This window comes from Chenopodium quinoa, unplaced genomic scaffold (assembly GCF_001683475.1).
Source record: "Chenopodium quinoa cultivar QQ74 unplaced genomic scaffold, ASM168347v1, whole genome shotgun sequence".
NCBI lineage: Eukaryota > Viridiplantae > Streptophyta > Magnoliopsida > Caryophyllales > Amaranthaceae > Chenopodium > Chenopodium quinoa.
Genome location: NW_018744693.1, coordinates 1,958,997 through 1,970,649, shown reverse-complemented (window position 1 = coordinate 1,970,649; position 11,653 = coordinate 1,958,997). Strand labels below are relative to the sequence as shown.

The window sequence follows — 11,653 nt, the reverse complement described above, 5'->3', positions numbered from 1 at the left end:
CTTTCATCAAGTATTTTGCAGTTCTTTCAAGTTCATTTGGAGTTCCAATGATATTCAAGTCATCAACATAAACTGCAACAATTGCAAACCCTGATTGTGATCTCTTAATGAAAACACAAGGACTGATTTGATTATTCTTAAACCCTTCTTTCATAAGGTATTCACTAAGACGATTATACCACATCCTTCCAGACTGTTTCAATCCATAAAGTGGCCTTTTTAATTTTATGGAAAGCAAATGTCTAGGCTTGTGGTTTTCTGGTAATTTTAGTCCATCTGGGACTTTCATATAAATGTCAGTATCCAGTGACCCATATAAATATGCGGTCACTACATCCATCAATCGCATCTTTAGTCCCTCTGAGACTGTCAAGCTTACCAGAAATCTTAACGTAGTTGCATCAACTACGGGAGAATATGTCTCCTCATAATCAATCCCTGGAATTTGAGAAAAACCTTGGGCTACAAGTCTTGCCTTGTACCTAACAACCTCATTTTTCTCATTTCGTTTTCTCACAAATACCCATTTGTATCCAACTGGCTTTACACCTTCTGGTGTAAGGGTTATTTTTCCAAATACTTCTCGTTTTTCGAGTGACTTTAACTCTGTCTTCATTGCCTCTTTCCATTTTGGCCAATCATGCTTGCAACGACATTCTTCCACTATTCTTGGCTCACTATCATTTTCGTCAGATGCCATTTCAATTGCAATGAAATAACCAAATATTTCATTTACAATAACATCATTTCTATTCCAATAATTCCTGGTAGAAACAAAATTTATTGAAGTTTCATTGTTATCGATGTCATGGTCATCTTGTTCATCCCCTTTCGGATTATCATCTTTTTCTTTATTCTCATCTATATTTTCTTGATCTTCCGTAAGGGGAATGTTGTTGATCTCATCGGTTTTTTTTTAGTTTTCTTGGTTTAGAGTCTTTTGAACCAAGTGGTCTTCCACGCTTTCGGCGTGCTAGAGATTCATTTTCAGTGATCTTATCACCAGATGGAATTTCGATTCGTGCAGGTGCATTTTCAGCTGGTATATGTGATTTTGTCACTTTCTTTGCATCTATAAATGCATCAGGCAACTGATTTGCAATGCTTTGTAAATGAACAATTTTTTGAACTTCTTGTTCACACATATTTGTTCGTGGATCAAACATTGACAATTGTGTTGCATTCCAAATGATTTCTATTTCTTTCTTTCGTGGGTCCACTTTCTCTCCCCCTAAGGCTGGGAATACTGTCTCATTGAAATGACAGTCGGCAAATCTAGCCGTAAATAAATCACCGGTCATTGGTTCAAGATATTTAATTATGGAGGGTGATTCTAACCCAACATAAATTCCCAGCCTTCTTTGTGGACCCATCTTTGTTCGTTGGAGTGGAGCAATAGGAACATACACCGCACAACCAAAAAATTTTAGATGTGAGACATTAGGTTCTCGACCAAAAACTAATTGTAGTGGTGAGAACTTATGATAGGTAGTTGGTCTCAATCTAATTAGAGTTGCCACATGTATTATGGCATGACCCCAAGCAGATGAAGGCAATTTTGATCTCATCAATAATGGCCTTGCAATCAATTGTAGTCTCTTAATTAATGACTCAGCGAGTCCATTTTGTGTATGAACATGAGCTACTGGATGTTCTACAACAATTCCAATCGACATACAATAATCATTAAATGTTTGGGATGTAAATTCCCCAGCATTGTCAAGCCTTATTCTTTTTATTGTATGGTCTGGAAATTGTGCTCTTAATTTAATAATTTGATCAAGAATTTTTGCAAAAGCAACATTTCTACTGGATAAGAGAATTACATGTGACCATCGAGTTGAGGCATCAATTAATACCATAAAATATCGAAATGGTCCACATGCAGGATTAATTGGTCCACAAATGTCTCCTTGAATCCTCTCTAAAAATGTTGGAGATTTAGTAGCAATTTTGTTCATAGATGGCCTTATTATTAATTTGCCAAGTGAACATGCATAGCATGTTAATTCATCTGATCGAGGGATTTTGACATTCCTAATTGAATGTCCTACTGAATTTGCTATAATCCTGTGCATCATTCCTGTACCAGGATGACCCAAACGATCATGCCATAAAGTTAGCATATTCTTATTATCTAACTTCTGGTTAGATATTGAATTTATTTCAACTGGTCGTATATCTATATGATATAACCCTGAAGAATATGCTGGCAATTTCTCATACACATGTTTCTTGCCATGTTTTTCTGCCATGAGGCATAAATATTCCTTTTGATCCACTATCATTGTTTCTAAATGAAAACCATTTTGACGCACATCTTTAAAGCTTATAAGATTTCTTCGAGATTTACTCGAATATAAAGCGTCATTAAAGATTAATTTTGTTCCATTTGGGAGTATTATGCAAGCTTTTCCAGAACCTTCTATTAGTTTGGCTAACCTAGAAATGGTATTAACATTTGCTTGAAACAATTTTAACTTTAAAAAATATTTTCTATCCTTCGGAATAGTGTGTGTTGTTCCACTGTCCAAAAGGCATTGAAACTTGGAACCAACTTCGGACGGATCCATATCTTCTAAAATAATAAGTATAAGATTAGTTTAAGATAATTAAACTGGACTTACTTTATTAATGATGAAAAATTAAAAGTACATAACTTGAACATGAAAAACATAAAGAAAAGTACATAAAGAAAACATAATACATATCATAGTAATTGATGAATTATCTAAACATGATTATTCTCTCCAAAGATAAATTCACCACCAGCTTCACCATTGTCTATGAGGAAATCAGATACATCAAAGCTAGTTCCAGGGACATTTTCTTCATTAACGCAATTTGCTTCGGCATGTTTTTCTTTCCCTTTAATGGAAGCCTGGTATAGTTCTACCAGATGTTTGGCCGTACGACAAGTACGTCCCCAATGTCCAGTCATGCCACATCTATAACATGTGTCTTTTCCTTTTGTGGTGGCTTGATTTTTGTTTCCTTGTTGATGCCCCCTTTGAGTGTTGTTTCTAGGGGGGAAATGACCTCTACCACGGCCATGACCACGTCCGCGGAAATTTCCACGACCTCTTCCATGATTATTATATTTTCCACGTCCACCTCTATGAGCAACATTTGTCTCAGGTGGATTTGAGCTTTCTACAGCATTTGTTTCATTGAATGCTTGAGACCCAGTTGGTCTTAGGTTGTGATTCTTCAACAGAAGATCATTATTCTTTTCAGCAACCAATAATGTAGAAATAAGCTCAGAATATTTTGCAAAACCTCTTTCACGGTATTGCTGTTGCAATACAATGTTGTTAGCATGGAATGTAGAGAGTGATTTCTCTATCATTTGCACTTCAGTGACTGGTTGATCACAATATCTCAATATTGATACAATTTTATATAGTGATGAATTATAATCACTGACAGATTTAAAGTCCTGAAATCTCAGGTTTGTCCACTCAAACTGTGCTGAAGGAAGGAGTACCCTTTTGTGGTGGTCATACCTTCCTTCAGGCTATCCCATAGTTCTTTGGGATTTTCCACCATTAAATACTCAGTTTTTAAACTGTTATGTAAATGATGCCTTAAGAGAACTATAACTTTTGCTTTCTCTTGATCAGTAGGAACTTTAACTTGAGCAGGGGCATCTTTTTCGTTTCCTGGGATGGTAATTTCTTTGATTGTATGTTCCAATCCCCGAGCCTTTAAATTCATTTGGGCATCAACTGTCCATTCAAGATAATTATGTCCGAACAAGTCTAATACGTCAAATTGTCTTTTCATCAAGTCTCCCATTTTAACTACAATCAAATAGATAATTATTATTAAGTCAATTGAGTAAGTGATAATTAAAGTAATCAAATTATAATCATAATAATAAGCCATTTTAAAAACATATTTTGCTTCTCCCCCTTGGGTTATTATTATGATTTACATAAAGTTAAGCTAAAATAAAATATGATAATTACGTTAGTTAAACAACAACAGCAATAATAATGATAATAATAACAATAACAATAAATACTACTACTATTACAACATCACCGACAACAACAATAACAACAACAACAACAACAACAACAACAAAATAATGACATACATTAATGATAAGACAAAAGGAACATTTATTATAACAAAATGCACTTATAATCTACCTAGAAGACAAAAAAAGAACTTGAAGTACTACGGAGATTACATGCATTAATTCCCTTTGTCGAAAAACCGAGCGCTACTTATGTAAAATGATGAAAATCATCATTGCCATTAATAAAACTACTAGGGCCATAATTAAAACTAAGTATAGCTTTAATTTCCTTAAATCTTCTTCAAAGGTAAAGGGGTGTGGAGGTTGTCGGTTGCCGGCGGGAAACATGGTGTGGTGGCCGGGAATGAGCGAATAAGGGAGGAAGAGGAAATAATTTGAGTAAAAGTGAGGAGGGGATAAGGATTGTATGGTGAAATAAGGGGGGTGTAATCCGCTTTTTATAGGGGGTAAATTATCCGTTTCAGCTTTACACAACTGTAAAAATATCATACAATGTTCTAGTAGAATGGTAAAAAAAAATTGTAATCAAACTATTAATATTTACAAACGTAAATAAGTATAACACTGGGATGCAAGCCGTAGTGGTCCGAGAACCCTAATCTATTCATGAGGTCAAGGGTTCGAAAACTGAAAGAAATATAAAAGGTGTGTAATCTGAAATAAAATAAATATAAAGGCTGCATCATTTTTTTTCATTTTAGTAATTATGCATAAGTATGTAAGTATGAACATGATTTGTGTGACCATGAAATTTACCTTATTAACATGCATACAACAATAATTTCCACATGCAAAAGTAATTATATGTTACTTTCTATAACCATGCATGAGAGTTACCAAACTAAATATCATAAATAAGGTACGTATTGATATCCTCATTTTTATCAACATGGCTAATTATGTAGAGTAATTTTGTGGAGAAATATATTGTGAGTTTCTGGTTTAGAGGATCCCGTATGGGCAACTATAGAACATACTCCTCAAAATATATTTTGTGAAAGAAATTGAAATTTTTTGTAAAATTGGATAATCGGTATAGGTATACCTGATTGAAGATGGTGCTGATAACGTGTTATGAATTATATATATAGAGAGAGAGCTAAAGAAGTATTTTACTATTTGTAATATTATCGCACTATAGATGAAAATGAGAATGGGTGAATTTGCAAGTGCATTTTCACCATGTATTTATAGTAGAAACATGCTACTACTAGATATACATTAGTCATACATATAGGTTACTAGGTTTGGAAAATATTGGCTAATACATTTAATGGTGATGACCAAGAAGACCAAATAATTGTGTGGCATTCACACAAGTTACTTCATAACAATAACATCATTGATTGAAACTCAATACGTTTACACACCTTTTGTACAAATAGAGGCTATAGTATGCATAGTATATGCATAGTACATAGAAATGATACAAACAAGAAGTCAAACTAGTCAAAGTGCTTATAAAGAGTCAAACGTAATCGCAACAAAGAGTAACGCATGAAAATAATGCAGCAACAATATCAATTTTGGCCAGGAAGTTTGCCGTCCAAGAAAGTATTAACATGGCCTTCAATGGGAGGCCCCATGCTCCCACAGGCTTCGACCGCAAGCCCATCGGCGTTAAGACAACCGTTCATTGGGGATTTGGTTGTGCCGGATGCACGAACGACCCCTGCATCAGCACTCACTGTCACTGTCACCGGAAGATCAACCAGGTTTCGGGCACCCGAGACAGCATAGGCCATCACAAACATTGTCATTGCCAAGAATACTAAAGACTTTGTGAGTTGAGGAGCCATTTCTGTTTAAAGTTTTTAGTGGTATGAAGTCTTATGAGGTAGAGAAGAGAATATGTAAGTATGAGTAATTTTGAGTGTAATTTTATGATATGCAATGTAGTATTGTATAAACCCTTTATATAAGGGTTTCGAAATTATTAATTAAGAAGTTTAACATCTAATAGTTGTGTTCATGTTGTTATATGCTTTAAAATAATTTGTCATGGATCATGAATTTGGATTAGTGTATTATACTAGGCCGGTTTAATATAATACTTTAATAATGCATGTATTACAATTATATTTGATATGTAATTAATTGATCTATTCAACTAGCTAAGAAAGGTGGTTATTATGTTGCACGTCAATTAAATTCCTTATTTTAGCATTAATTTTTTGTGATGTGATATGGATGAAGACGGGGACTACAATATCTTGTTCCAATATTATACTTGATTGCCTCAAAGATGTCGTTTTTAAAGAGATATCTTTGAAAGGTCTTTGAAACATGAAGGACCTCTGTACAGGTACATTGTTACAAACGAAGGGAAAATTCTTATTTAATTGGGTTAATGTGGTCTACTTCACGGGTGATAGATGTTTTTAGCGAGGTATATGGGCCTCTATTCTTGGCTTGAACCCTAGGTAGATGTCCAAGTTTCTTTGGCTTAATTACGAGCTTGGTTTCAAGTTCAAACAATATCTTAGATGAACCAAATTCTTAGATGGAGTTACAATTTAATACGGAGTTCTATATGTGTCTCTATGTTCTGACGTTTTCCATTAAATGAAGGAATATAGTTTCACATACATGAGTTTTGTAGTTCCTATTTCGTTACAATGAAGCCTAGAAATTAAACTTGTAACTATATATACTTCGGATTTGGAATTTTCACTTATAAATTAGATTTAGAAAGTTCTACCTCAAGAACTTTACTTATATAAGCTCAAAATGTAATGTTTCAGGACCAACTCAACCAATAAAGCTTAAGCTGATGGTTGAATTCCAAGAATATGGCGCTTAATATTCCGCTAGAAAGTAGGGGTGGATATGATTTGAACCTGCGATCTTTGTCTCACGTATACTGCGATACCATGTTACAGGATCATTTCAACCAAAAGCTAAAAGTTATGGTTGAAGCCTAAGAATATGTTGTATACTCTATCACGTACAACTCAACATAAGTACTATATATATATATATATATATATATATATATATATATATATATATATATATATATATATTATCAAACTATTCAACTAATATTTATGAACAATTCAATTCACAATAGAAAGATGAAGGCAACAATGGAGCCTATATTCTTTTTTCGATTATTGTTGAGGTATAGCTAACCTTCTTAAACAACACATGTAACGACCACACATTGATGAAATAACAGAGAGCTAAACACTTTATAATGCTAAGAAATCACTCCTCTTACTGCCACATGGTTTTGGAATGGAACGAACCTCTTTGGACTTGTAACTTGGACTATCTCTCTCTTGGTGACGTTTGCGGTCTAGACCTATATTTAATATCATCTTTCATCAAAATAGTGAGATTAATATATAATTCGATCATGAAAATTTTAATATATTGGTCATCAATATATATGAATAATTATGTAATAATTAGGGTCACTAAAATTTTGGCCCGATCACTATGTTTAACATCACTTCAGCTGACACCTACGGATCTCCAGTGCAACATAACATTATTGTGAACCATGTCCAGTTAAGTTTTTCCCCGAATTTATTATCTCTTTGATTTAAAAGACTATCTTGGGTTGATCAAAAGCCAACAATTAATGGCCCAAAAAGAACATAAATCTTCAATATAATATAACTAGACATTTTTATAAGGGTTATCCTGTGAATTTTCAACCCGACCCGTTTTCTTGGGTCTTGAACAAAGTTTTTTGACCTGTAATCCGATATAACCTGAACTCGTTTAACCCGTAAATTGGTCAAATCTGTGACCCAAAGTGACCCAACCCAAAATCACTAGTGACGTGGAGAGACCCGACCCGACCGACTTGATTGACAGATCTAGTTATGCACCAATTATATATTGCAAGAACACACACCATCTATATCCTTTTAAAGATGTTAAAGTGAATGTGAATTAAGGGCTGGTCTTAATCATTTTTTCTTCATGTCATGCATCCTATTGGGTTCGAATTGAGTTCAAGTTGAATCAAGTTCGGTTGATTCAATTCGGGTTCAAATCTACTCGGTTAAGGTTTGATACGTATTTGAAGTAGATTATTTTATTTTCTAGTTAAGGATTGGTTTTGGGTTTGATCAATTTTGGGTTGGTTCATCGGTGGGCTGGAATCAAGTCAATGTTGGGTGGGTTAATTGTCGAATCGGGTTACATTTGGATCAAGTAAAGATTAGGTTGGGTTTGTCAAGTTCGGATTAATTCAAGTATAACTCATCAGTTTATTATTATGTTCATGTTTGGTACAATATTTGTCATTGTATGGTTCTTTTTGTGAAAAACTGAAATTAAATCAACTGGATACCTTATTTATGTTTTTGTTACCTCTAAAACATGTCGTGACATTATTATTAGATAACAAGAGAAAGGAAATGACATTTACACCATTTTTAATTTGTATACGTAAAGGCTAGTATACAAAACTAAACTGAAAAGCAAATAAACAAACCAAACTGAAGGATACATGACTAGTTGACTACATAAAACGTACAAATCAATGAATTGAAACAAGTCAAACCAGTCAAAGTGTTTAAAAAGTAAATTAAAAACAGTAAACTCCACTAAATTAAAGAAGTGCATGAAAATAATGCACCATTGACGTGAGGCAATTATATGATCAGTTTTGGCCAGGAAGTTTGCCATCTAAGAAAGTGTTAACATGGCCTTCAATGGGAGGCCCCATGCTTCCACAGGCTTCGACGGCCAGTGCATCGACGTTCAAACAACCGTTCATTGGGGATTTGGTTGTGCCGGCTGCACGAACAAGCCCTACATCCGCATCCACTGTCACTAACACTGGAAATTCATCGAGGTTTCGGGCAGCCGTGACAGCATAGGCCATGACAAACATTGTTATTGCCAAGAATACTAAAGACTTGGTGAGTTGAGGAGCCATTTTGGTTTAAAGTTTTTAGTATGAAGTCTTTGAAATACAAGGAGAATATGTAAGCAAGAGAGGTGAAAATATAAATATTGAGTTTAATTTTATAATGTGCTTGGTACGATTGTATCAACCCTTTATATAAGGGTTTCGAAATGATTAATTAAGATGAATAATGTGATAAAGCTATATATGCTCAAGTTGTAAGATGCATTAAAATATTTTGCCAGAATACATTATTAAGATTTGTAAATCATATTATTAGGTTTAATTTAAGTACTTTTAACAATGCATGAATTACGCTTTCATTTGATATGTATTATTTGATCCCTTCAATGATTCACAGAACACAGCTTGCAGTTTAATTGCCTAGGATATTATGTTGCACTTCAATGATTTGGATTTATATATGCGATTTCTTTTAAAATGTTGCTTTTAAGGAGATATGAAGTATACGTATTCAACTATTCAAAAAAAAAAAAAAAAATATACGTATTCAATATATGTGCAATGGTATGGGCCGGTGCACAAGATTGAGGCCCATTTAAGCCCTAACCCGACCCAAGAGTAAACGGATCGGACAATTTTCAACTTTAATGGGCTTTATATTGATCTCTGCTAAGTGTTAACCATATCAATGTCTAAGTATACTTTAAGGAACCTTATGAAATGTACTTGTAGTATTTTACAAATACACTTTAGAAGCTCTCTTATGATACCTTTTTAATACGGAGTACTATAATTTCAATAATTGGAAGTGTGCAAGTGATTTTATTGGTGCAAATTAAAATCAAATGATAGTATTAAGGGTACCCTTGACCCCAAGCTAAGAGCTGGCTTAACCTAAATTTGATTGTATTTCATACACATCCAACTACATACAATTGTAAACACGTAACTCGTATTTAATTAATTAAGTATTTTCCTATCCAACTACATATGTATTAATTATGTATTCCTTAAAGTATACTTAGACATATACTTGATTAATTAATAAATATTTAGCGTACAAGTTTTTTTTTTTTTTTTAAGAAAAACGTAATTAATTAATTAATTAATAAGAACTATACATGTAATTAATTAATGAATATTAGCCTATACACTATTAATACACATATTCATTAATTACGTATAACTTATGAGAACTTCGTACTGTACTAATTAAGTATAATTTGCATGAATACTTTGCCTATCCAAATTAATATTTTTTTTTATGGGTATCCAAATTCATATTTTGTATAGGTAAAAGTCTCATGAATTAATTGATGAATCAAGATAGGCTAATAGAATTATGCATTAATTACGTAATTTTATGTTTGTGTGATCCAATTCAATTATTTACGTAATAATTTACATATTCATGAGAACTAAATATTTAATTTATTACTTACATGTATAGGCTAAATATTCATTAATTGATTATGTGTATAGCCTAACTATTCATTAATTACAGAGGTTTTTCAGTGCGGCAAGCTACATGGTGCGGCACGGTTACTTGTATGGGTTACTTGTAGAGTGTTACTTGTATTATGAGGTTACTTGTATCGTAAGGTTACTTGTATCGTAAGGTTACTTGTATGTGTTACTTATATTCTGAGTAACTCGAGACCAAAATCCCATACCAAACCAGTAACACCCTACAAGTGACCCCTGATCAAAACCAATAACAGCCATACAAATAACCCTAGAATACAAGTAACACATGACAAAACCAGTAACACCCTACAAGTAACCCCGACCAAAACCAGTAACACCCATACAAGTAACCCCAGAATACAAGTAACACCTACAAGTAACCCCTGACAAAACCAGTAACACCCTATAAGTAACCCCGACCAAAACTAGTAACGCCCATACAAGTAACCCCAGAATACAAGTAACACCTACAACTCCTGACAAAACCAGTAACACCCTACAAGTAACCCTTGTCGCATCATGTGGCCAGCCACATACAAAAATTTGTACATTAATTAATATATAGCTCTCATGAATATTAATGTGTATAAGTAATCGTATAAGTAAAAGTTATACTTAATTAATGAATATTTATTTATACACGTATTCATGATAACTTATACTTTTTTTTTTTTTGACAAGCATGATAACTTATACTTAACTATTACGAAGTTCTCATGAAGTATTATGTATTCATGAGAACTAAATATTGTAGACACGTGACCCGTACTTAATTAATACTTAGCCTATCCAAGTAATCCAACTACATAACAATTGTATTTATCAAATTAATATACTTTGTATAAGTAAATGTTCTAATAAATTAATCAAGATAGCCTATTAAATCACTTGTTAGATTTTATGCACATAATCTCGTACAATATATGATTATTATCCTGTATACTACTATACGACGCTCTATATAAAGAGAGTCATTTCTAGGGTTTAATAAGGGTCAGATGGAACAAGTCACAAAGAGTCAAAGACCCCATCTCCTCCCTACTACATATCAAATATTATTGGTACATAGTGTGGAATAAGCTGACAAGGCCTTATACCATAAACAAATATTAAAACCTAAGCCTTTTGGAGAGAGAAATCAAGAGACCTACGAGAGTTGTTATACACAAATTATCAATCTAAATATTGGTTTCCTATATTTTTCTACCTCCTTATTTACTACTTCCTTCATTCTAGTAACATTGCAACAATTAGACTTTTACACTATTCGTCATGCTTGTTTGACCACATACTATAAATTTATA

General features: G+C 33.3%; 1 protein-coding gene across 1 annotated transcript; it reads right to left on the bottom strand.

The window, feature by feature from the left end:
- Positions 1-2,731: 2,731 nt before the first annotated feature.
- LOC110702299 lies at positions 2,732-3,798 on the bottom strand. The gene is made up of 2 exons (XM_021880002.1): positions 3,507-3,798; positions 2,732-3,363 (listed from the first exon to the last, which is right to left on the bottom strand). The coding sequence occupies exons 1-2, from the start codon at positions 3,796-3,798 to the stop codon at positions 2,732-2,734; spliced, it is 924 nt and encodes a 307-aa protein (XP_021735694.1).
- Positions 3,799-11,653: the final 7,855 nt, after the last annotated feature.